The 25287-nt window shown below is 28.6% G+C and overlaps 7 protein-coding genes across 12 annotated transcripts; 4 read left to right on the top strand and 3 right to left on the bottom strand.

Moving 5' to 3' along the window:
• Positions 1-580: 580 nt before the first annotated feature.
• LOC132909777 (esterase CG5412) lies at positions 581-4395 on the bottom strand. 4 transcript variants are annotated; one of them, XM_060964867.1, is made up of 5 exons: positions 1843-2220; positions 1585-1744; positions 1287-1481; positions 1029-1169; positions 581-964 (listed from the first exon to the last, which is right to left on the bottom strand). In XM_060964867.1, the coding sequence occupies exons 1-5, from the start codon at positions 1867-1869 to the stop codon at positions 825-827; spliced, it is 663 nt and encodes a 220-aa protein (XP_060820850.1). In that variant the 5' UTR covers positions 1870-2220; the 3' UTR covers positions 581-824. The 4 variants fall into 4 exon arrangements, 1 of the variants encoding a protein (XP_060820850.1); XR_009658611.1 differs by lacking the exons at positions 581-964; positions 1029-1169; positions 1287-1481; positions 1843-2220 and adding an exon at positions 2241-4395 and having other exon boundaries at positions 1611-1744; XR_009658612.1 differs by lacking the exons at positions 581-964; positions 1029-1169; positions 1287-1481; positions 1585-1744 and having other exon boundaries at positions 1871-2096; positions 2204-4395.
• Positions 4396-4608: 213 nt separating this feature from the next.
• LOC132909792 (cysteine and histidine-rich domain-containing protein morgana) lies at positions 4609-6529 on the bottom strand. Its single transcript, XM_060964887.1, has 4 exons — positions 6184-6529; positions 5471-6033; positions 5165-5353; positions 4609-5087 (listed from the first exon to the last, which is right to left on the bottom strand). The coding sequence occupies exons 1-4, from the start codon at positions 6260-6262 to the stop codon at positions 4899-4901; spliced, it is 1020 nt and encodes a 339-aa protein (XP_060820870.1). The 5' UTR covers positions 6263-6529; the 3' UTR covers positions 4609-4898.
• A 201-nt stretch (positions 6530-6730) lies between these two features.
• On the top strand, positions 6731-10522 carry LOC132909761 (ADAM 17-like protease). The gene is made up of 13 exons (XM_060964797.1): positions 6731-7173; positions 7300-7539; positions 7625-7746; positions 7830-7980; positions 8052-8254; positions 8332-8526; positions 8599-8737; positions 8814-8968; positions 9074-9154; positions 9229-9437; positions 9530-9768; positions 9841-9956; positions 10041-10522. Exons 1-13 carry the CDS (start codon positions 7116-7118, stop codon positions 10347-10349), a joined length of 2217 nt encoding a protein of 738 aa, XP_060820780.1. The 5' UTR covers positions 6731-7115; the 3' UTR covers positions 10350-10522.
• Positions 10523-10744: 222 nt separating this feature from the next.
• On the top strand, positions 10745-14951 carry LOC132909753 (isoleucine--tRNA ligase, cytoplasmic). The gene has a single exon (XM_060964778.1). The coding sequence runs from the start codon at positions 10901-10903 to the stop codon at positions 14648-14650; it is 3750 nt and encodes a 1249-aa protein (XP_060820761.1). The 5' UTR covers positions 10745-10900; the 3' UTR covers positions 14651-14951.
• A 125-nt stretch (positions 14952-15076) lies between these two features.
• Positions 15077-17999, bottom strand: LOC132909791 (transmembrane and ubiquitin-like domain-containing protein 2). 3 transcript variants are annotated; one of them, XM_060964884.1, is made up of 4 exons: positions 17883-17999; positions 16992-17309; positions 16613-16916; positions 15077-16523 (listed from the first exon to the last, which is right to left on the bottom strand). In XM_060964884.1, exons 2-4 carry the CDS (start codon positions 17287-17289, stop codon positions 16091-16093), a joined length of 1035 nt encoding a protein of 344 aa, XP_060820867.1. In that variant the 5' UTR covers positions 17290-17309; positions 17883-17999; the 3' UTR covers positions 15077-16090. The 3 variants fall into 3 exon arrangements, with proteins under 3 accessions (XP_060820867.1, XP_060820868.1, XP_060820869.1); XM_060964885.1 differs by lacking the exon at positions 17883-17999 and adding an exon at positions 17687-17703; XM_060964886.1 differs by lacking the exon at positions 17883-17999 and adding an exon at positions 17515-17534.
• Positions 18000-18600: 601 nt separating this feature from the next.
• Positions 18601-22896, top strand: LOC132909759 (programmed cell death 6-interacting protein). Its single transcript, XM_060964792.1, has 15 exons — positions 18601-18833; positions 19146-19261; positions 19419-19546; positions 19657-19935; positions 20013-20114; positions 20194-20416; positions 20494-20617; positions 20686-20863; positions 20935-21096; positions 21182-21325; positions 21399-21614; positions 21706-21855; positions 21926-22067; positions 22145-22333; positions 22414-22896. Exons 1-15 carry the CDS (start codon positions 18628-18630, stop codon positions 22518-22520), a joined length of 2466 nt encoding a protein of 821 aa, XP_060820775.1. The 5' UTR covers positions 18601-18627; the 3' UTR covers positions 22521-22896.
• A 373-nt stretch (positions 22897-23269) lies between these two features.
• LOC132909789 (alpha-2-macroglobulin receptor-associated protein) lies at positions 23270-25198 on the top strand. The gene is made up of 7 exons (XM_060964882.1): positions 23270-23554; positions 23636-23777; positions 23851-24021; positions 24101-24211; positions 24300-24411; positions 24490-24646; positions 24724-25198. The coding sequence occupies exons 1-7, from the start codon at positions 23354-23356 to the stop codon at positions 24925-24927; spliced, it is 1098 nt and encodes a 365-aa protein (XP_060820865.1). The 5' UTR covers positions 23270-23353; the 3' UTR covers positions 24928-25198.
• Positions 25199-25287: the final 89 nt, after the last annotated feature.

Below are 25287 nucleotides of genomic sequence, written 5' to 3'. Positions count from 1 at the left end.
ATTCAAAAATTACAATTTAATGCATTAAGTAGGTCTAAATTGCTTAAACTAAACTAATAATATTTTTAAAAAATTAAGATGTCACTATAGTGTAATAAGTTAATTTAATTATTAACTTGTATACATTCAAGCAGGATATTATTAAACAATGTTTAATACTGTAGGCAGTTTTAAGAGAATTTGAATAACAAGATGTTAACATTTATAAATATACCCTACTACAATGGTAGACTATATAAATCTACATATCTTGGAATTAAAGATAATAAGTAATCAAGCATATAAACCAAGGCAGTTGATATCTACTTAAACATTTAACTTGCTATACATAAAACATATACATAACATAACATTAACATGGAATCATAAAGTTTGTATGAAAGTATGCATGAATAGTTAAGCTAAGCAATTAACACATTCTACTTTAATAAACTGAATAAGGCACTATTTAATACATTTTTAATACACATGTAATTTAAGTTTCCAAATACTGAACGTTTAAAATTTGTAGTGCCTTTTATAAAACAATTAAACAATTTTTAACCCTATAGGGGTTAATGTAAAACAATAAACAACTATGTATTACTTCATAAAATCATTTTGATTTATTATGTTCTTGCTCTCTTATTTCAATTGTCATATACAAGTTTAAATATAAAATGTTAACAAATCTCATCTCTAGATGATGCATAAAATGTACAATGTACAATGTTTACTTATAATTAATTTGAATAAATTTACTAATATCGCTCAATGGTACTTATACTGTATAAACTATACTCTTTTTTTTATATATTTACGTAATGTAGAATATGTAAACATTATTAATTATTTTTGTTTTTATTTAAGAACATTTCCATAATAAATTCTTTATAATATTCTTTTTTACTTGGTATATAATGACCACCTTCATGTATTATATTTGTCTTATTTATAAACATTTCACTAACCTCCTCTGCCATTTCTATAAAAAAAGAGGATATGAAACAGTTATTAATTTTATTAATCTACTAAAAAATATCTTTTACCTGTTGGTATAACTTGATCAGTCTTTCCATAAATATGTAAAGAAGGTATGCTTATTTTTCCATCATAATATATTCCATGAGGTGTACATAATGATTTGAATCCAGATATAATAATTGCAAACTCAAACTTGATCTGCAATACTACAAAATAATTAATAATATTTAATTTATATCCTATTGAATTAAATATATTTAATTTAATTCTATTTTATAATTACTATGTACTTTACTTTGTTTTAAGTGTATATTTAGACTTACAATTCTTTTGTTGCATAAAACAGAGTAGAGTAGCAAATGCTGCACCTTGTGAAAAGCCTATAATGCCATCAAAAGGACCAAATTTTTTAAATGCCTCTTCTACTACAACTGTACTTTCTTCAAAACCTACAACTAAATTGCTTGGAACAACTGCTTTAAATATGTGATCTTCTGTATTGAACCACCATCCATATGCTATAATATTGAAAATATTTATTTTCTAATTATAAATACATTAATTATAAACATATCACTTTCAATATTTAATTTAATTCGTAAAATTCATAAAAAACAATACCATCTTCTTCTGCATCAATATTAAAATTACTTTTCATTGGAACTTTATGTGGAGCTTTTAAAAATGTAAAATCAACCTCTTTTTTAAATCCTTTTCTTAAAGAGCCCAATTTTGTTTTAAAAATAACATCTGATTGAGCATATCCATGAATTGCAAGTATCTAAAATATATATACATACACATATATAAATATAAAAAATACTTTTATCTATATACATACATATATACATACTAATATTAATGATACTAATTTCTTACCCGCAACTTAGTTGTTGAATTATTCATAATGACATTAATAAATCATTTAATTAATACTAAATATGGGATATATATATTTAATTATATATAATTTCTATATATTTCTTATTAAGTTAAAAAGGTTATAAAATATGACTTTTTAAATGTTAATCGAAATGGTTAGAAACAATTTTATTTCGTTCATAATAAAATAATTAAAAATTAAAAAGCTTTCCAAATAAATTTATTTGGTTGACTATGGGTGACTATTGACTCTGGAAAATTATAGAAAAGGATATAACATATAACGAAGTTAGACAACATTCAAACGTTAAAAAACTAGAGTAAGTTCAATTTGAACTATATAATCTAGTTAACTGACCGGTTACTGGTTTACTTACTGGTTCTGGTTGATTGACCACTAGCGGTTCAACAGCATACGCACGTCCGACCGGCAGCTCAGACGCAGATTCTCCCTAGCGCCGGCTCTGTTTCGGTTTAGACTGTCGGGCGGGAATATCTGTGCTTTTCTTACGCTCAGATAAAATTGACCGCTTTCTGTTACTATAGGATAATTAAATTGAATAAAATTTTTTGTTTTCATTATATTAATACTAAATTGTATTTATTTTATCTATTACAACAGTTTTTAGTTCAAATGTGAAATAGTTTAATATTTTTTTAAAGTATGATATCGTTCGAAACAGTCGCCTTTATGCAGCGGAACATTGCAAAATTTACAAACAAAACATGTTCTGCTTCTTTTTTTTTGTACTGCACAAACTCTGCATTGTCTTTGGGGTTTTAAACTTCGACCGCTGGTTACTATATTTATAAGTTTATGTTTTCCATAATTCGACAGTCTTCCGGGATGGTCTAATCTGGGTGCTCTCCTTGTGGGTTCAGAATTAGGTAGATTGTCATCTTGCTCCGTACAATTAGTTTCACCATCTTCTATCCATGAAACTGCGACTTTGTGCAAGAAATTCTTGTACGTAATATTTTTTCCGTTTAGAATTGTGTATACTTTAAATGAATTAAAAAGTGCACAGTTGATAAAAAACATTACAACCCGTTTAGTCCATTTTTTTGTTTTTCTAAAAATGGAATAATATGTTAGATATTGATCCGCGCGATCTACACCCTTCATATATTTATTATAATCTATGATTGAATTAGGCTTTTGTATTGGGACGTCTGATCTTTTACTTTTGCTTCTGGATTCCGTTAATTGTGCAGAATGTATAGTTGAGATCATATTGACATTTCTTCTGCCATTATTCCATACTTCTAACAAAATTTGATGATTCCTACGAAATTCGTACTGACCTCTTGAAAGTTGTATTGTTTTGAGTGATCGAGGAAAACCTATATTTTTTCGAATGGTTCCGCACACTCGCACTTTATTTTTCAAGAGAATTCTAGCCATTTTTACACTGTTATAGTAATTATTTTGATAAATCTGGTGCCATATGTTCTTATACGGTTCAATAACCGCAGTATCTTCTAATTTTTTGCCATCAGCAGCATACACATCAAAGTTACATATGTATCCTGTGACAGCTTCACACAGCACTCTCACAAGTATTCCGTATTTTGTAATTTTTGCGGGATTATACGTTTTAATGGATAGCCTACCTCTCCACGGGATTATAGACTCATCCAAAGATAATTGTTGACGGGGTTTATATACATCGTTAAATTTTCGCCTAAAATAATCAATAATAGGCTGGATTTTAGCAAGCCTATGTGAATCGTGAGGAATGTTGTCATTGTTGCAAAAATGCCAGCTCTGCATTATTTGCACAAATCTGTTCCTGCTCATTACTTGTGAGAAAAACGGAGTTTCTATACTTGGATCAGTGGACCAATAGTCGTAAAGAACGTCCTTTTTTATTTGTCCCATTAGAACTATTAGCCCTAAAAACTTCCTCATTTCCGGTACCGTTATATCTGTCCATTTTTTCGCTTTTGATGGAATTTTATATTTTTCCATAACCTGATAATGATATCTGTTGGATTCCCTCACCAAGTGCTCGAAAAAGTCATTTCCAAAAAATAAATTGACATTGTCCGTCACACTTTCTGGCGAACTTGGCATAATTTTGATGCCGGGGCTACCTTCAAAAGGTTCCAAAATTATTGCTTCGTCGTTCGTCGACCATATATCATCGTTATTTTCAACGTTATTTACATTGTCTTCGACGTTACTTATCTCATCATCTTCTGAATCACTATATCTTGGTGGCAATACAGAACCTCGCTTCCGAATAATTGTATCACTGCCATCACTTTCGTCACCACTATTACTTCTTGAATAACTGTCAGGACAATCTGACAGATCATCTAAATAAAACTCTCCAATACCATTCTTTTCGTTCATCGCGAATGGTAAACTTTTCAAATCGGTATAAAACTGTGCGAGCTTACAAAGCAACCGCAAAGAACTGACGCAACTGAGCAAGGTACCTTAGTACTAAATAACAAATTACTGCTCATATAATGAGAAAGATTGTTTATCGCCATGGCAACCGATTAACTATAGTTAGGCTATAGGTTGGTAAGCATCAGCGACAAAAATCCGATTAATAGGTTATCGGTCGGTAAGCGTCGGCGACAAAAAACCGATTAATCGGCCATCAGTCGGTAAAGTGTTAAAAAATAAGAATAAAATACATAAGGAAATATCAATTTTATCAAAGATGTAATTTATGAACATTTGATTAATTTATGAAATTGTTTCAAATTTTATGTTAAGATTGCCTTAAACTAAATTAAAACACGGAGTAAATTAAAAATGATTTATTGATATTAAAGAAATCATAAATAAAACATGAGAAGTAATAAAGGTGCCATATTTCTTTTAAATATGAATTTTAATAATAAACTTTTTAAATAGTCTTCTACTATGAAAATAACAAAATGGATACTAAGTATTCATTTTCTTGAAAAATCATTCCATTCATGTTAAAGAAACAATATTTTGTTATATCTTTAAATAAAAGTATTATCTTTAAAAATAAGATAGCTACATAATTTACAATGATGTCCTTAATGAATTATTTAGATATGAATGTTTAAAGATCACTAAGATCTACAGCTTCAACTTGTGCACTAATAGTTTCGTCATTTTGGCTATCTTCAATTTCTTCTTCAGTTGCTCTAGGGAAATCCAGCTTTGCCCATGACCCAGATTCTGCTTTCTTTAATTTAATCTCTACTTTAGTAGGAAACATATTGACACTGCTTTGTGTAATATCAACAATCTATAAGAATGAAATTTTACAGAAGTTAATATTTTGGAATTGTTTAAAAATATTATGTAAAGATTTTAAATACATACTCCTCTTAATTCTAAATCAAGATTATATCTAGAGTTTTCTTCTACGAAGAACAAATCCACAGTTAATCGTATAGGATTCAATTTAATAGATGATTGATCTGGTTGATATTTCTTAGCATAAACTGAAATTACAACAAATGTCCCTGTTTGATGCCAATCCATTCTGCATTTAGCTCTCTTACCAGTATTCTGAAAAATAATAAATTATTTTTTACTTAGCAAAGTTATTACAATATTTAGATATAGTACTAGAATATGTACCATTGAAAGACAAATAAAAAATTTTCAAAATAAAGAGAAACATACTTTAGAAATCCATGTGTGCTTTCCTTGTGCACATCCTGGTTGTTCTAAAAATGTAGAGAAGTCTGTGGTTTTCTTTTGACAACAAGACCAATATTTCATTCCTTCGTGGAAGATAGGAACACCAGGATGATGATTACATACTTCATCATCAGAGGCAGGGCCATTGTATGTAGCCTTACATGAATTATTCTTGCAACTTTGTCCAATTTGAACTTTACTCTCACATATGTTTTGTGATACATTAGAAGTTAATCCTTTAATTTGTTCTAATAAAGCAGATGACACATCTGGCGTTAAATTGACTTGTGGAGTTTCAAAAGGAGGCCTTTCTAAAGCAGATCCATTGCTAAGAGGTTGAGCAATTACTTCGATTATTTCATTCCATTTTGATTTATCAACAACAGGCTTTTCTGGCTCTGCTGGCTTAATATTTGAATGATATGACTTCACACATCCCTTGATATTTAAAAATTCTGTAAAGTCTGTACATTTCTTATTACAACAAGACCAACCTTTATAGGCATCATGAAATACTGGATACCCAGAGTGGTAAATACAATCTCCTGAAAAGATGACAATAACAATAGTTGTAAAGTATTTTGCATTATAATATTTCTAACCTAACTATTAATAAGGAAAACAATTAACCTCTGAAACTATATTATATTTCCAAATTTTCTAATATAACTTAATATATCTTTAGTATAACATACCTTCCTTATTATCGTTCGGATCAAATTTTTTGCCACAGCCACGATTATAACAAGGCAATAAATTTTCCTCCTGCGACATTTTTAACTTTATCTTATTTTAACTTAGTTACACACGTTGTATAGGATCACAAATACAAGTACGTCAAGCGTATAAGTTACACCGAGTACAACGAGTAACTAGTATACACTGTAAACCTTTCTGTTTTTATAATTTCGAAAAACTTCTAGCATGTTCTAGAGAATCCCAACTTGTTTATAACTAAAGCATTTGTAGAAAAAATTCGAATCAATTGCAATCACACTATACAATACACATATTATCATGAAAAATATAATAATAAGACAGATAGACTAACATTTATAACAATTATTATGCAGCTTTAGCAAGTTAAAAAACAATTTTTGTCAAAAGATTACTTACATTGTTCAATATAAATCTCAATTTATAGACAGTATTTCATCAATAAAAAAATGTAATAAACATTCGAAATGTAATAAAATTGATTAATTAAATCTAAATATTGACTTTATTATCTTCTTCATGTGCATTGTATTACAGTCATTATTTATTTTTGTTAAATATGAAAGACATAATAAATTGACATTCAGTTTACACTACTTTATTGATAAATTCTCTTTATATAAAAGAGTGATATCTGTCTTATATTTGAAACTTTACATAGTTACAATTGATCACCACTGAGTGAATACATTTCGAAATCAAGCAACAATTCTATGTATTCTATATTTTAAGAAAAACTGTTTGGAGTGTGTATCGAGGTTTGAGAACGTAACATAAATAATGCGACCGATGCAATCTAATGTATAACGATAAAAAAATGCCTTTACTATGAATCATAATCTTTAAAGTATTGTTTTAAGTAACCATTATAATAAATAGAATTCAATAATATGTGACATTTTTAACAAATATGGAATTTCAAAATATATTTCTAATATATTATGTTTTATTTACTGTACAAAACACATGTAAGTTTTTTTATCACATATCAAAAATTATATATTTAATTTTATAATACATTAAATTATTATGCATTTTATTTCCAACTTATACAATTTAATATAATATCCAAATAGTAAAATATGCTGTTTCAGATGGTCTTCATAGAAATTTAAAGTATTATGAAACTCTTCATATATCCCAATTGCAACATAACATTGTAAAACGGGGTATTCAGCATAGTTACCATCCTTATAATAAAATTAATGAATTAGAGTTTTACTCTCATGGACGATACTTTCGATTAATTTTAACACCAAGAAGAGAAGTTATTCATTCCAAATTCAAAGCATATGAAGTAAATGGTAATGGAGAAGAAAAGACTATACATTTAGGTAAAACACTATCAATATTTATAAATATATTTCTTAAGTTTCTAAAATAAGTTTCATAAATGATTAATAACTTATTTTATTTAAGATCATGAAAGCTTTTATCATGGACGAGTATTTGGTGAAATTGACTCTCATGCACAAATGCATATTGACAACGGTGTTCTTACAGGCAGCATTACAATTTCTGATGAAACATTTCACATTGAGGCATGTAGTTAATTCTTTAAGTGGTATATTTCAACATAGCTAATAGAATTTAAATTACAATTTATTTTTGTTATCTATTACAGCCATCTTGGAGACATCTTCCTCATTTAGGGAATGAAACAATGATTATTTATAAATCATCAGATGTTAAATTAAGTTGGGAACATTTTGAACATGGAGAAGGGCATACACATGGTGCTCCCAAAACTTGTGGATACGTAAAAGAGGAATTAGGTCAATTTACTGTCTTAAATGAGAAATTATATTAGAGAGTATTATATTCTTATACAAAATTTATATTGTAGACATTCCGGTAAATAACGAGGAAGAGAAAGAGGTAGAAGAAAAGTCTGATTCTAAAACACATGAACATTCCAGGGCAAAGAGACAGACAGAAACTTATGAATATACTCCAACAAAAACAAGATGTCCATTACTATTAGTTGCTGACTATCGTTTTTACCAAGAAATGGGTGCTAGCAGTACAAAAACTACAATTAATTATCTAGTAAATAGTTGCATTACTTAATACAAATATCAAATAATTTGTTTTAGATAATAATTTGTTTTTATATATGTTTTTAGATAAGTTTAATTGATAGAGTACATAAAATTTATAATGATACTTTATGGCAAGAAAGACAAGAACAAGATGGATTTAAAGGAATGGGCTTTGTCATTAAAAAGATTGTAGTTCATAGTGAACCGACTCGTGTAAGAGGTGGTGAGACACATTATAATATGGTTAGAGAAAAATGGGATGTTCGCACATTGCTTGAGGTAAAGCAATTCTTTATTTAAAATGCCATAATTTTAATTAATAATTGATTGGCTTATATAAATTGTACCTAGGTTTTTAGTCGAGAATATAGTCACAAAGATTTTTGTTTAGCTCATTTATTTACTGATCTTAAATTCGAAGGTGGTATATTAGGATTGGCATATGTTGGGTCACCTCGTAGAAACTCAGTAGGTGGAATTTGTACACCAGGTATAATAATGAATATTTTTTATCTATTTATAGACAAATCAATATAAACTTTAATGTTTCATTTTAAATGTTCCAGAATATTTCAAAAATGGTTACACATTATATCTCAATTCAGGTTTAAGTTCTAGTAGGAATCACTATGGACAAAGAGTTATCACAAGAGAAGCAGACTTAGTTACTGCACATGAATTTGGTCACAATTGGGGCTCTGAACATGATCCAGATATAACAGTAACTTTTTTAACTTATTTGTGATTTATCAAACAATTTTAAAATAATTAATTTAACAGAAATAGATTAATTCTCATACATTAAACAAGTGATATTTTTAAATAGGAATGCAGTCCAAGTGCTAGTCAAGGAGGTTCATACTTAATGTATACGTATAGTGTTAGTGGATATGATGTGAATAACAAGGTACATCTAATTAACATAAAACAAGAATAATATGATGCTAAAAAGATATTTATCATTAATTATTTACGGGTTAGCGTTTTTCACCATGTAGTTTAAGATCTATTAGAAAAGTATTACAAGCAAAGTCAGGTCGCTGCTTTTCCGAGCCAGAAGAATCATTTTGTGGTAATTTACGGGTTGAAGGAGATGAAGAATGTGATGCAGGATTGCTTGGTACAGAAGACAATGATGCTTGTTGTGATAAAAATTGTAAACTTCGTAGAAGTCAAGGAGCAGTTTGTAGGTAATTATCCATTATTATATAAATTTCTCTCTAATCTATTTTTTGTAGATTAAATATCTTTTCTAAATATTTAATATTATATATCTTTCCAGTGATAAAAATTCACCTTGTTGTCAAAGTTGTGCATTCATGCCATTAGGTGTAAAATGTCGCGATGCACAATATGCTACATGCGAACAAGAATCACGCTGTACAGGAGCATCTAGTGAATGTCCTAGATCTCCACCAATGAAGGATGGTACAGGTTGCCTTGAAAGAGGTCAATGCAGACTTGGAAAATGTGTACCATATTGTGAGACACAGGGTTTGCAGAGTTGCATGTGTGATACAAGTATGGTTTTTATATACTGCTACAAATAATAATCAAAGATATTATATCTCTATATCACATATTTATTTGTAGTTGGAGATGCATGTAAAAGATGTTGTCGAATGAGTTTAAATGAAACATGTTTCCCCATAGATCCACAAGATATTTTACCTGATGGAACACCATGTATTCAAGGCTTCTGTAACAAGGTAGGATTGAAAAAATTTTAGTAATTTAAAAGGATCTTACTACACCTGGTACACGTAATTATAGAACCTATAAAATATTTCTAGGGTATTTGTGAAAAAACAATTCAAGATGTAGTAGAGCGATTTTGGGATATTATTGAGGACATAAACATTAACAAAGTTATGCGATTTTTAAAAGATAATATAGTAGGTGCTGTTATAATTATTACTGCCATTGTATGGATTCCCACTAGCTGCGTTATTAGTTACATCGACCATAGACGAATTAAAGAAAGTGAAAAAAAGTGGCGTTGGAAGCACACAGATGAACTTATTCATCCAGATGAGCAAAGACAAATTATTCGTATTGGTGGACAACGGCAGAAGATACCCCAAGTTACGCAACAATCGTAAATGTCTTAGCTACGATTATTTCATCATGAACGCGAAAGTGTCGTGGTTTATAAAATTCTAGTCATAAATATCTTCAATTTTTATATTACAGATGGTTTTCATTCATTATGTAAATAAAGAATGTTTTTAACGTAAATGATATCAAAAATAAATTTAATAATATTAATAATTAAGCGAAAATTTTATCTACTTAACAGTAATATATATATATACTTATATAATTTTTTATTTATATATGTATATGTAAAACTTCCATTAGATTTTATTTATATATTGTAAAAGATACCAAAATAAATACCAAAATTTTTAGCCAAATTGAATTTCGAAAACATAAAAGAGTATAATTTTTATTCGAATTGTCAATTTGAATGTCATGTTCATCTTTTCAAAAGCACGTGCTACAAATCGTAGCGCTAACCTCTAAAATTTTGTTACGTGTAATTTCGGTAACGTATTTCCTCTGATACATGATACCCTGAACCTCATAATTGCATCAACGTACCAGCCGGTACCAAATAATTTGTGAAGTAGTTGTTGAAATTTTCAGAAAAATGATAGAAAAACTTCCGGAGACAATTAATTTTCCAAAAGAAGAGGAGATCATTTTAGAATTGTGGAAAAAGTGTGATACTTTTCAAAACTCTTTAAGGTTGTCGAAAGGAAGACCAAAATATTCGTTTTACGATGGTCCACCGTTTGCCACGGGATTACCTCATTATGGGCACATACTTGCAGGAACAATAAAAGATATTGTAACAAGGTATGCTTATCAATCTGGTTATCACGTGGAAAGAAGATTTGGCTGGGATACTCATGGTTTACCTGTCGAATTTGAAATAGATAAAACATTAAATATAAAAGGTCCTGAAGATGTTGCTAAAATGGGTATAGCGAACTATAATAAAGAATGTCGAAACATTGTAATGAAATATGCAACAGAATGGGAAACAATTGTAGGTAGAATTGGCAGATGGATAGATTTCAAAAATGATTATAAAACATTATATCCTTGGTATATGGAATCCATTTGGTGGATTTTTAAAGAATTATACAATAAAGATCTTGTATACCAAGGTGTTAAAGTAATGCCTTTTTCTACGGGTTGTAACACTCCTCTATCTAATTTTGAGTCAGGACAGAATTATAAAGATGTTGTTGATCCTTCTATAGTTGTATCATTTCCTATAGTGGATGAACCAGGTGTTTCTATCCTTGCCTGGACTACTACTCCTTGGACTTTACCCAGCAACCTAGCACTTTGTTGTAATCCTACTTTTGAATATGTAGAAGTTAAAGATCATTCATCTGGTAATGTTTATATTATATTAGAGTCAAGTTTAGAACTTGTTTATAAATCTAAAGATTCTTATACTATACAAGGTAAAAGGAAAGGATGTGATTTGAAAGGAAAGGTATATAATCCTCCTTTCCCATATTTTCAAAATCTAAGAGAGAAAGGTGCTTTTGTAGTATTAAATGATACCTATGTCACAGCAGAGACTGGAACAGGTATTGTTCATCAAGCACCCTATTTTGGAGAAGATGATTATCGGTGTTGCTTGGAAGGTGGTGTCATAACAAAAGATCAGGAAATCATATGCCCAATTGATAGTTGTGGATGTTTTGTAGAACCAGTACATGATTTTGTTGGAAAATATGTAAAAGATGCTGACAAGGATATCATTAAATATCTCCAGATAAATAAAAAATTAGTTCATAATAGTACTACTAAACACAGTTATCCATATTGCTGGAGATCTGATACACCACTAATATATAAAGCTGTACCCTCATGGTTTATCAGGGTAGAAGCCATAAAAGATAGACTTATTACAGCAAATAGTAATACTTATTGGGTACCAGATTATGTCAAAGATAAACGATTTGGTAATTGGTTAAGAGATGCTCGTGATTGGGCTATTAGTAGAAACCGATATTGGGGTAATCCAATTCCTTTATGGATTTCAGAAGATGGGCAAGAAATTGTATGTGTAGGAAGTATAGCAGAATTGGAAGAATTGACTAATACAAAAGTAACAGATATTCATAGAGAAAGTATAGATCATTTAACTATACCATCAAACCGACCAGGATGTCCACCTTTACGACGAGTACCTGAAGTATTCGACTGTTGGTTTGAATCTGGATCAATGCCATATGCACAAATGCATTATCCTTTTGAAAATCGGAAAGAATTTGAAGAGAATTTTCCAGCTGATTTTATTGGAGAAGGTATTGATCAAACTCGTGGATGGTTTTACACTTTATTAGTTATATCAACAGCTCTTTTTGGAAAAGCTCCATTTAAAAATCTAGTAGCTAATGGTTTGATACTTGCATCTGATGGACAAAAGATGTCTAAACGTAAAAAAAATTATCCTGATCCCGTGGGAATTGTTAATAAATATGGAGCAGATGCTCTTCGCTTGTACTTAATTAATTCTCCTGTTGTAAGAGCAGAAAATTTGCGTTTTAAGGAAGAAGGAGTTAGAGATATTATAAAAGATGTGTTCTTGCCTTGGTACAATGCATTTAGATTCTTAATGCAAAATATTGAAAGATTTGAAAGAGAAGAAAAAATCAATTTTATATATGACGAATCTACAAAAATATGTTCAAATAATATAATGGATAGATGGATTTTATCTTTTACACAAACATTATTACAATTTTTTAAACAAGAAATGCATGCTTATAAGTTATATACTGTAGTACCTCACTTGATAAAATATATAGATAATCTTACCAACTGGTATGTAAGAATGAATAGGAAACGTATAAAGGGAGATGGTGGTGCAGCTGATTGCCAACAAGCTTTGTCAACTTTGTTTTCTGTTCTTTATATAATGGTTCGCGTAAATGCACCATTTACACCATTTTTAACAGAATTCATGTTCCAACGATTAGTTAAATTACTTTCAGTATCTAAAACTAACATGGATAGTGTTCATTATCAAATGATACCAGAATCTAATTTACAATTAATAGATGAAAAGATTGAAAAGGCTATATCTTATATGCAAACTATAATTGAACTAGGACGTGTTATCAGGGATAGGAAAACAATTCCTGTTAAATATCCATTACCAGGAATTGTAGTAATTCATCAAGATGCTGAAGTATTAAAAGAAATTGAATCTCTGAAATTATATATTCTAGAAGAACTTAATGTAAAAGAATTGACTGTTACTACAGATAAGGAGAAGTATGGTGTTAAATTGAGAGCAGAACCAGATCATAAAATACTTGGAGCCCGCCTTAAAGGAGAATTTAAATCTGTTACTCAAGCTATTAAAGAGCTTTCTGATGAAGAGTTACAAGTGTTTGTTGCGAACAAAGAAATTACTGTACGAGGTCATAAATTGGAAGAACAAGATTTACGACTGATGTTTAGTTTCACAGGACCAGCAGCTGAACAATTGTGTAAACAATATGAGGCTCATAGCGAAGGAAATATTTTAATATTGCTAGATGTTACTCCTGATGAAAGCATGCACAATGAAGGAGTGGCAAGAGAAGTAATCAATAGGATTCAAAAACTGAGAAAGAAAGCTCAATTAGTTCCATCAGATGAAGCCATTGCATATTATGAAATACAAGATCAAGATAGTAATTTGGCAAAAGTAATTATCAGTCACAAAGATTTTATCGAAAATGCAACTAAAACTCCACAAGAGAATATATCAAAAATGCCAAATAATGCGAATGTAATTATAGAAGAAATGCAAAAGATTAAAGGCATTGACATGAAACTTGTCTTAGTAAAAACTAAAATAGATAAAATTGAAAATAACAAAATAAATGTGGAACCTTTTTTAAAATATGTAAACATTGAACTTATAGGTATAAAGCCAAGATTTGGAGCAACTAGTTATGTAGGAACTGTATTGTTAGAAACTCCTAATTCATTAGTTCCTATTTCTTACAAAAAATTAAAACACGAAATTGAGTTAATATTCGGTATTTATGATTGCGCTTATAATTTACACATCGACAATAAACCAGTATCAGAGGAAACAAATATTTTATCATTACACAAACAAATAATAAAAGTAATGAAAATAGGTTTTGCTGAAACTGAAACATCTACAGTATTAAAACAACCAGTTTGTAATTTCATTAATATCAATAGCACATTAGGGAAAGGTACTATTCTCCTGGAAAATCCAAAAGGAAATTTTTGTTTGAATAATACAATGTTAAAAGAACAATTAAATATCTTCTTTAATAAACTAAATGTTTCTGAACCTATACCTAAAGTGCTAAACGATTTATGTGGGAAGACGCTGCAATTAAGTTAACTTCTATTTAAGAGTGATTTTTCATTAATTATTTATCTTTTATTTACGTACCTCATTTTGAAAATGTTTTTCAAGGTTTAATAATTCCATTTAAATTTAAATTAAGGCTGGTACTAAATACATTATAAATCATACATTGCATATTTAAATATTAATTCTGGATTGGTGGTAACTTTATTCATTATATTTATTTATTTTATATAAGACTTTATATCTTGTTCAGTTTTTGTAAAGAACAGTATGTAATTGCAACAATTTTATAATTAAGAAATAAACGATTATTATATTATAAACTATACAATATACGAATATACCTTTTTCTACTGAATTCATTTTTTAATATTATTAAATTCAAATGAAAAATAAATTTTTATTTACATAAAATCAATCAATAAACTATAAAATATACTCATGTGAGAAAACATTAAATAAATAACTAGTTATTTCGCATTTAATAAAAATCGTGATAGTTCCACATAATTTGATTTTTCTATAAACTACTATAGTACAGTGTATTGCAAAAGTAACGATAAATCACTGTCTTCAATGGCATCATTTGTCCGAAAAAGTAACGAATTTTCTTTTCTGGAAGTAATATGAAGTGTATCTTCTAATAAGTTACAATTATGATTGCTTAATATATAATGAGTTATGTATGTACACACTGTTAATGACTTTTATTTTTTTTTAACAATTCACGTAATGGTATTTAAAAAATGTTGTCATTACAGGTAATTTTCATTCTAATATTAGAAGTTTTGGAAGATTATAAAAGCATAATGATTTTGTTCTAATAACTGTAATTTATAATAGTTACACAGCATATTCAAGTTTAAGTCACATATAGGTAATGTAAATTTCAAATTCAATAAAAAATATAACGAATGTATAAGTATATAACAAATTTTGCGTTCAAAATGATATAGTGCCATTGCAATTATCGTTTATAATATTTATTATGACTAATTGAACAGTTCAATAACATTTATCGAAAATTAATTTCATAAATATGTATATTCAAATGAACAAGTGTTGGCTAGTTAGTAAAATACTAATCGTCCAAATTTATTTAATGTTATATATGTTTCCATTTATAATTGTGATATTTTATATAAACCCAAAGAAATTTTCTTATTGTATTAAATATATAAATAAAAACATTGAGCTTAATGCACATAAATTGATTTCAAATTTGAAATGCAACCATACTATCTAAGTATACTTCACCTCTTATTCATGTGAATTCTTTTATACATTAAAAATCACAATAACTCTTCATGTTCTCCTTGATGCCAGGAACCAATGAGTTCAAACTCTGTTGCACTAAAAAACACATATCGATGTTTACAAAATCATGTTCCAAAGTAATACCTTGATCAGTTTCTTTCTTATAAGATCACACAATATTTCTGTTGTCTTGATTGAGAAAGATATTACTAACTAATGACATAATATTAAAGCTACTGACATTGCGAAAATTGCAGTGAGGGCGTACAATGCGAGCGTAGTACTCGCAGTAAAAAACTGAGCATAATGGTATCGGGAATACCAAGCAAAACCTAACATGACAGTCAAAATGATCACTAATGGTCTACTCAAATCCCATTCGTTATGTACTGAACTAATTCCTGTACCAACAGGAATCTCAGGAAATGTTTGAGGATTAAAATATATTGATGACGAATTATCTAATGTTGATGCTTGAGATACAGGAGGTACAGGATTTGGTCGTGGTTGATGAACCAAACAATGAACTACACAATTGTTATACAAGCCACATTTTTCCAATGTTTGACTATCAGGTTGCAATATTCGACCATTAAAAACTAGACGCACTAATTTTTGTGCATCAAGCTCTGTTTGAAAGTGTCTCCTGAAAAATGTAAAAATTCATTATATATATTTCACTTGTAAATATTTTTTAACATGAAAGATCTATTAGAAAAAAGAAATAATAGAAACCTCTTAAAATCCCCAAGTAATTCTTTCAGGCTACCAGTAACCATTTTTTGATCATCATTTATAAACTTTAGTTTTATACTAATTTCATTAGCATCAGTGTCTGAAAGATTTTCACATTCATGTTCTATGGGTTCATTACACGTTGATGTTGATATACTTGTCTCTTTAGGAGGGTTTATTTTGGTTTGTTTTTGCAACTTTGTTGCACTATCATTAAATGAATCCATAGTTTCAATAAGTACTTCCTCTGTAGCTGTTGCTTCAGACATTCTATGTGTGTCAGGAGAAATTTCTCCATTTGTGTCTATTGTGACAGACAATAAATAGTTCTAATGTTTCTATTATGTTTTTAGAAGTATTTTTAAATATGACATATCACCTGCAATAGATGGTTCAGGACAACTTTGTGATGTGTTATTACTATCATCTGTAATTGGTTCTGTAGTTTCTTCTTCGGTTACCTCCAAATTTGGAGGTCTTGTAAATGAGCTTACATTTTGATGAGTAGCTCTAAGTTCGGCAAGACGTGTGCGTGTTCGATGTATTACAAGTACTGTGCGTATTAATGGTTGATCTGTAATACTTGTGGAATACCAGGCAAGCCATCCTACTAAGACCACAACCACAGCAATACAAAAATCTGTTACTTCATCTCCTACGCCTTGGATCAAAGTCATTTCTATGATCTAAAATTAACCTGTATAAATAAATATAAATATATAATAACAAAAATATTAATACCATTACAGAAAGTGAAAAGATTAAATAATCATGAATGATTTATAGTGATTCATCAAATATGTTTATATTTGTTATATATATTATGTTTTTTACATGTCGATTGCAATTATAAAATATTACACATCAAAAATACTTAGAATTATATTATTCAACTTTCATACCACATAACAATAATGCTACTTCCTTAAAAATTTTTTCATGCATATATTGATAATGAACAGAAAAAAAATAACCCTGATTTCTCAGTTCAATGTCTTTAAGGTAAAATCGATATTATTTTTTCTACATAAGTTAATATATGGGAATAAAATTCCACAATAAAACGAGTAACACCTTGAACAATTATAATAAATTTGCATTACGTTTTCAATATTTTCTAGAGTAGTAAGCGAATGTTATTATACATTTTAAGGAAGTTTGGACATAGATAGTAATTTAGTAATTTCATACGATTTACTTTATATCGTAAAGTAAAATTTCCGTTACCCCATATAATCCTTTGCCGCCTTTGCAAATCACTTATTCTTACCTCAATTTATACAAATTAGACAAAACAGAACAAAATTAAAGCTTCACCAAAACCACTTATAAAAATCTCATCTACAAACATCTGGAGATGACGTAGATAATTTATGACAACCAGCGACATATAAGAAGGCGCGAATTCTTTTAATTATTTCAAAATGATATATAATATGTAAGGGTATAATTCGGAATTACTTTTTATATTCGTATAGAAATCAAAGTGATATAATAATGTGTAACGAGTTACATGATGTTAGTACTATATGAACCTTATATATGTAGATGCATGTATTTATAAACTTGTTTGAAAAATTAAAAAATAACGTAAATCTACCTATTCCATGCGACGTTCTTATCATAAATCAAAATTATATTACTTGATATTTATTAAAAATAAAAAACTTTAAAATGTTGTATTACATAAAACAATAAAAATTATGAAATAATAAATCTATAACAATATAAATGGCTCAGTGCTTAAATAAATAGCGTAGGGTTCATTAAATCTAATAAATTCATAAAAATATGTGTTATCTATTAATTTATAATAATTTTATAACAAGATAATTTTTAATATACTAAAAGAGAAATATTGTTATGTATATTACACCACAAAGATATCATATGTCATAATTGTCATAGTATTGAATACGTGTAAGATATGCATGTACCATATACCTCAGATATAAGTAGTATGTATCAAGATATACTATTTTGTTCGATTACAATCACATGACCTACACGTCAAAATGGCTGAACTAATTGCGGTACCGTTGAAGAAACCGTCTGATGTTGATGTAATTAAACCACTTACAAATATTATTAAATCAACGTATAATAGCGCAAACGATCAAAAAGATTATACGGAAGCAATCGCAGATTTTAGTAAATTAAGGAATAATGCTTTGTGGCGAGCTTTCGAGAAATACGAAAGTTCTTTGGAGGTTATATACAGGTATGACTCATCTTTAATTATTATTTTAATTTTATTTATGACAGTACACTAAAAAATGTGACTACTTTATTATAATCTGCTTCACGAAATTTGCATTTAATGTGAAATATTCCAATGAAGAAATTTTTAAAAACAATCGAAGATTAGTGATTCGTGGTGTCCTTTTTGCACTTTTGATGTAATTTTTATAAATTAATGTTGAAAGATATGCAATTATTATAATATAATAAAATAATATTAATAATTAATAAAAATTTATTTCTAAGTAGTGACATCTTTTTAAATCAAACTTATGTTTTCTTCTTTTTCTAGTTACTATGATCAATTGTGTGCATTGGAAGGCAAGATACCTGCTCATGAATTACAAATTCCATTTAAGTGGAAAGATGCATTTGATCGTACCATATTTGGTGGAAAACTCAGTTTGAGTAGGATATTTTAAATATGGTTTTTCACAGATTCTTAACTGATTAATGAATAGAGATAAGATAAACCTATTACTGATTACATCAATATTTTGAATTATATTTCAAATAATATTGGTTTTGTGATATTTAAAATAATATATGATATTTGATTTTTCAGCAATTAGTACATTAGCATATGAAAAAGTCTGTGTATTATTTAATATTGCTGCTTTGCAAAGTTCAGTTGCAGCAGCACAGTCTTTAGAAAGTGATGAAGGATTGAAACTGGCTGCAAAATTATTTCAAGTAAATATTTTAATTTCATTAATTAAATATGATATAATTGAAAAATGATATAAATATTCAATTTGCTTTGGTATAAAAAATGATTCATTTAAATATTGTATGAATTTTAGCAATCTGCTGGTATCTTTAATTATCTTAAAGCAAATGTTATGATGGCTATTCAACAAGAACCAACACCAGATATCAGTCCAGAAACATTAGGAGCATTATCTGCATTAATGCTTGCTCAGGCACAAGAAATATTTGTACATAAAGCAATCCATGATGCTATGAAAAATGGGATTATTGCTAGACTAGCTGCACAGGCAGAAGAATTGTACGCGGATACATTAAAATTATTTCAAAAGGAGATTTTTAGGGCATTTTGGGATAAAGAATGGGTTCCTTTAGTATGGATTTATAATTTTATTTACATGGAATTTATACAAAATATATAAAATAATTATTCATAATGTAATAACAATAGATTGCAGGAAAACAAGCTGGATATCGGGCAATGACCGAATTTTATCAATCATTAGTATGCAAGAATAACAAGTCAATTGGAGAAGAAATTGCCAGATTAGAGGTAAATCTTAAAAGCTAGAAATATATTAAATATGTAAACACGAAAATAAGTCAAAATTAATTAAAATGCACATTTTTAGCATGCTGTGGAATTGTTTAAAGCTGCACAACAACGTTCAAACAAATCTCACTTATTCCAAGACTATGCTAACAAAGCACAGAGGAATCTAACAGAAGTAAAAAAAGATAATGATTTTATTTATCATGAAAGAATACCAGATATAAAGTCTTTGGAACCAGTTGGAAAAGCTAATGTTGCAAAACTGTTATCAATGCCTGAAGTTTTTAGCTCCAACTTTAAAGGTTTGTTGTATATAATAACAAATTTAAAGAATTCTTTTTAGTATAAGTTTTTTTATATATACATTATATAATTTTAGATCTTTTTGCTGATTTATTACCTGTTAGTGTACATCAAGCATTATCATCTTATGAAGTTCGTCGAAATGAATTGGTTAATTCAGAAATATCTAAATTACGCGAAATGACACAAATTTTAAACGGGTATGATGATTATGTAAATATATTTAAATGCTGAATTTTTATTTGATGTTTAATAATTATGTTTTTAGTGTGTTGGCAAGTTTAAATTTACCAGCTGCTATTGAAGATACAAGTGGAACTGAGTTACCTCAATCTGTATTAGAGAAGGCTCAATATGTAAAAGATGCAGGCGGAATTCAAGCTTTGGAAAATTCTATGAAAGAATTGCCTGATCTATTACAAAGAAATAAAGAACTTTTGGACGAGGTAAAGAAATGCATGGATTATATACTTTTTTTTTTTTCGATATAACTGTTCAATCATTACTGCTTTTATAGTGTGAACGAATGTTACAAGAGGAACGTGAGTCTGATGATCAATTAAGAGAACAATTTAAAGAACGTTGGACAAGAATACCTAGCAGTCGTTTAACAGAGCAATTTACTATTACTCTACGGAAATATCGTGAAATTATTAATAATGCTGTATCCGCTGATAAGGTAAACGTATATGAATATATGCATGGAAGATGATTTGTAAAATAATTATTTACAAATCTTTTAAGATAATTATTATATCTTATAGGTTGTTCGTGAGAAATATGAAAATCACAAGGAAAGTATGGAAACTTTAAGTTTGCATGCAAATGATTTGATTAATGCTGTGCCAGCTGGATCGGCAGTTCAAGAAACCAATACTGTTGTTCAACTTAGGAAGTTAATGGAAGATGTAGGTATCTTACACAAAGTTATATTTTTTATATTATTTTTTTAGATTACTTATGCTATTAATTTCTTTTAAGATTGAAACATTAAAAACAGAACGCGATGTTATAGAAAGTGAACTGAAATCTGCTATTACCGATATGAAAGCAACGTTCTTGTCAGCGCTTGCAAAAGATGGCGGAATTGATGAACCAAATTTATCAGTTGAAAGTATAGGAAAAACTTATGGACCTTTACAAAAACAAGTGAGAGATAGCGTTGCTCGCCAAGAACAATTAATTGCTGAGATTCAGGTATGTATAAAGGATTACAAAATTATATTGTAATAATTATTTTGCATATTTACAATATTTCCTATGATACTAATTTTAAAAATAATTTTAGATGTGTCATACACAATTTACAGTCGAACAATCTGGTAGAGGTAGTTCAAGAGAAGCAATGTTATGTAAATTAGCAGCTGCTTATGATGCATTTAAAGAATTGAAAGGCAACTTAAACGAAGGTGCTAAATTTTATAATGATTTAACACAGGTAAATAGCTGATCATAATTCTTTCATGTTATATTAGAATTAAAATTTATAATCTTTTATATTTGTATAGTTGCTAGTAGTCTTCCAAAATAAAATATCGGACTTCTGCTTCGCTCGGAAAACCGAGAAAGAAGAACTACTGAAAGATTTAACAACAAATTTGAGTCATACTGGGCCAACTCCAACTCCTAACATTCCATCTCATCACGGAGGTAGATTAGATTTTTATAAATAATATTGCATGTATTCTCTACACAGTTTATTAAAAAAAAAAAGTTTTAATATTTAGCAACATCCGGACAAAGCCAATCAGGAATAGAACAAAGTGGATCATCGCAATTACCATATCCTTCGTATTTCCAAGGTGGAATGCCTGTACCGTATGGAGCTGGTCCTACTACACCATATCCCACATATATCTCCCCTCCTATGCCTACAACGTATAATCCATATGCAACAATGCCTTATCCCGCGCAAGGTGATATAGAAAATGCAGAATCATTCATATTGTTACATGATATTTCGGAATATATTTTATATTTGGAATTTTACTTTTAGGAAGTTATAATCCGTATCAAAATATGCCTCCAACTCCTTATGGTGGATACGCGACTCTGCCACGTTATGGCGGTAATCAGCATCCTCGCCAAGGACATCCGTTTTGAAGAATGAATAATATTTTATATACGTATACTGTGATTGCATAATATAGCATGCAGAATTTATAAGAATGAAAAAAATGTATATGATGTAACGTTATGGAAGTTAATGCGAAATACGTTTCAATCTGTCCAATATCGAGCAGTAAAGAAATTATACGTTGAAAATCAATTTTGAAGAAATTATATTCCTTGATTGTTACTGTATTTCATGCAGTTGAATTTTAATATAGAATGTATTACTACGTGATATGTGTTAAGCTTTAAACGTTGCTTCAGGAAAAGAAAAAAGATTTAAATACGATAATGCTCGTGCAATTTATAAATATATTTTGTAACATAATATATTGTAGTCAATGATTATAACGCCTACAAGTCGTAATTATTTCATTGTTACTAATATTTTAACTTTTCTTGTATTTATAAACATACAATCCTATGTATTAGCAGTATTTCAATACATAATAATTTCATGATGTTTTTATTCTTAAATTGTATGCGACAGTTCTCTGTAACAAATTGAAACAATGTAAAATTTTCAAATGTGATTACTAAGGAACTCACTATATTTACTTTTGATTTTTAATAAATATTTATGATACAGCATAATATTTATACATATTATACTTTTCTTCCTCTCAATTAAAAAAATAAACTGAAAAGATTCTGAAAGCAACGTTCTTAAATCTTCCTAATACATATGTATGTATTTCTGCAAAAGCCTATCAAATAAATCTGTATATGTCAGAAGATGATTATCTGCCTATGTCAGCAAATGATCACATACCTAATTTTGTATTCTATACGGAAGTAGACGAAGTTATTGAAAGTGAAAAATTATGGCATTTTTAAACAAAACCCTTGTATCAATAAGTTTATGTGTTCTGTTATTTCATATAACTGCTGCATTTAGTAAATATTCTGTAGAAGCGAATAAACCGAAATATGAAGATCCTTTACAATTCCCAACCTCTCTTCGTGAATTGGACAAACCATTTCGTATGGCAAAATTAAATGTACTATGGGTAAAAGCGAAAAATGTAAGAATTAATATATTACAAAGATATATTAATAATATAATATATTAAAAATATATACATACAAATTAATCTTTTTTGTAGCGTTTGACAGATACAAAATTGCAGTCAATATTCAGTGACCTGAAAATCCACGATAAAGAAGAAATTGCGTATAAACATTTTAAGTCTGAAGGAAAAGATCCGAATGGTGAAGAAGAAGCGCGTTTAAGGAAAAAATTAATCGGTAATCTGATACAAAAGATGACTTTAATATATTTATAACAAGTATTTTATATTGAATTTTTGTTTGTTTAAAGGAATTATGAGCACTTATGGATTATTGGAGTACTTTGAAGATACAGAGAACCCAGAATTATTAAAGAAACATAAAGCTTTAAATGATGGTAATAATTATATTTCCAGAGATGTTTTTAAAGATAGCAGATTAAACAAACTGTGGGCTAAAGCTGAATTGGCAGGTTTTTCACGTAAGTGCCACGGAGAACTATTTATATTTTTAATCTCAACATTGTTTAATTGTACTTAATAAATATAATAAAAATATAGATGAAGAACTACAAACTCTAAAGGAAGAGTTTCAGCATCACCAAGATAAGGTGGATGAATACATGAATCTTTTGAAAGATGTAGAAGCTGGTGATCCGGAAACATATAAAAGTTAGTAATTTCATTATATGTATATTATAAAATACAATAACTTAAAGTAAGTAAAATAAATTTCATATTTGTCATTCTATATATACAGACAGTCTACATCATAAACCAGAGAGTTGGAACGAAATAGATCACAAGGAAGAAATTTCTAACAAGATTCCTGAAAAAAAGTTAGATTATTTGGAAAAAGCATCTTTACTTAGGTATAAATATTGCACATATATAATTAATATTACAAAAATATAGTGGATATTTCATAACTTTTAAATGTATAATTTCAGAGGAAAACATTTGGAAATTAGAAATGGATTTGATCGTTTGGATAGATTAACTGCAAAAGGACCAAATCATAAAGAATTTATAGAACCAAAAGTTCAAGATTTATGGCGTATTGTATTAAAATCTCAATTCTCTCCAGAAGAACGTGCTTCGTTAAAGGTATTTATATACACGTATAACTATTGGAATTTTATTTCTATACTTGATATATTATTGATATTGTATTTTATTATTAGGAGGAACTGTTACACTATGAAGGAAGATTGTTGAAATTGCGTCATTTACACACGGAAGCTGCTTTAGAAGCCGCGCGTCAAGGAAAACCGTATGATGTAGAAAATTCTACTATGGAACATCATATTAAAAAACACTCAAGAACTGTTCAAAAGCTTCATGCAGATCTTGAAACAAGGATTTTGCAAAGACATTCTGAACTATAATATACATATCAACACATTTACATAAATGTTATTACTTTTATAATAGTTTAATTGTAACTAAAAGTTATTTTAGTAGTTTTAATAGAGATATTAAAAAGTTTTGATACGAATTTGAGATTTACAAAGATCTAATTTGAAAATTGTATTATTTTATATTGCATGTACATGATATATTTTTAAAAATAATTACATACATAAGAGAATATTATATATATAATTTATATGATTTTATCATGTTTATAATAATAAAAGTTGTATTATCTAATTCATACATTAAGCTCTTCCCTAATCTCTTGTATTAACTATATTTACTTAGTAACATATGTTACATCAATATTGCTATGACAATTGTTCATAGAT

The sequence above is a fragment of the Bombus pascuorum genome, chromosome 8, assembly GCF_905332965.1.
Source record: "Bombus pascuorum chromosome 8, iyBomPasc1.1, whole genome shotgun sequence".
Lineage (NCBI taxonomy): Eukaryota > Metazoa > Arthropoda > Insecta > Hymenoptera > Apidae > Bombus > Bombus pascuorum.
This window is presented reverse-complemented; position numbering and strand designations above follow the sequence as displayed.

Excerpts from the sequence above, each read along its gene's own strand:
- LOC132909789 (XM_060964882.1), top strand. The coding sequence starts at position 23,354 with ATGGCATTTTTAAACAAAACCCTTGTATCAATAAGTTTATGTGTTCTG. Across the intron at positions 24,212-24,299 it reads TGATCCGGAAACATATAAAA|ACAGTCTACATCATAAACCA; the intron begins GTTAGTAATTTC and ends CTATATATACAG. Across the intron at positions 24,412-24,489 it reads GAAAAAGCATCTTTACTTAG|AGGAAAACATTTGGAAATTA; the intron begins GTATAAATATTG and ends GTATAATTTCAG.
- LOC132909792 (XM_060964887.1), bottom strand. The coding sequence starts at position 6,262 with ATGTCGCAGGAGGAAAATTTATTGCCTTGTTATAATCGTGGCTGTGGC. Across the intron at positions 6,034-6,183 it reads TCCGAACGATAATAAGGAAG|GAGATTGTATTTACCACTCT; the intron begins GTATGTTATACT and ends TCATCTTTTCAG. Across the intron at positions 5,354-5,470 it reads AGCACACATGGATTTCTAAA|AATACTGGTAAGAGAGCTAA; the intron begins GTATGTTTCTCT and ends ATTATTTTTCAG.
- LOC132909761 (XM_060964797.1), top strand. The coding sequence starts at position 7,116 with ATGGAATTTCAAAATATATTTCTAATATATTATGTTTTATTTACTGTA. Across the intron at positions 7,747-7,829 it reads ATGAAACATTTCACATTGAG|CCATCTTGGAGACATCTTCC; the intron begins GCATGTAGTTAA and ends TATCTATTACAG. Across the intron at positions 8,255-8,331 it reads AAACTACAATTAATTATCTA|ATAAGTTTAATTGATAGAGT; the intron begins GTAAATAGTTGC and ends ATATGTTTTTAG.
- LOC132909759 (XM_060964792.1), top strand. The coding sequence starts at position 18,628 with ATGGCTGAACTAATTGCGGTACCGTTGAAGAAACCGTCTGATGTTGAT. Across the intron at positions 19,936-20,012 it reads ATAAAGAATGGGTTCCTTTA|ATTGCAGGAAAACAAGCTGG; the intron begins GTATGGATTTAT and ends TAATAACAATAG. Across the intron at positions 21,856-21,925 it reads TTTATAATGATTTAACACAG|TTGCTAGTAGTCTTCCAAAA; the intron begins GTAAATAGCTGA and ends ATATTTGTATAG.
- LOC132909753 (XM_060964778.1), top strand. The coding sequence starts at position 10,901 with ATGATAGAAAAACTTCCGGAGACAATTAATTTTCCAAAAGAAGAGGAG.
- LOC132909777 (XM_060964867.1), bottom strand. The coding sequence starts at position 1,869 with ATGAATAATTCAACAACTAAGTTGCGG. Across the intron at positions 1,170-1,286 it reads TTTTATGCAACAAAAGAATT|TATTGCAGATCAAGTTTGAG; the intron begins GTAAGTCTAAAT and ends ATTATTTTGTAG. Across the intron at positions 965-1,028 it reads TGATCAAGTTATACCAACAG|AAATGGCAGAGGAGGTTAGT; the intron begins GTAAAAGATATT and ends CTTTTTTTATAG.
- LOC132909791 (XM_060964884.1), bottom strand. The coding sequence starts at position 17,289 with ATGACTTTGATCCAAGGCGTAGGAGATGAAGTAACAGATTTTTGTATT. Across the intron at positions 16,917-16,991 it reads TCCTGAACCATCTATTGCAG|ACACAAATGGAGAAATTTCT; the intron begins GTGATATGTCAT and ends CTGTCACAATAG. Across the intron at positions 16,524-16,612 it reads TTACTTGGGGATTTTAAGAG|GAGACACTTTCAAACAGAGC; the intron begins GTTTCTATTATT and ends TACATTTTTCAG.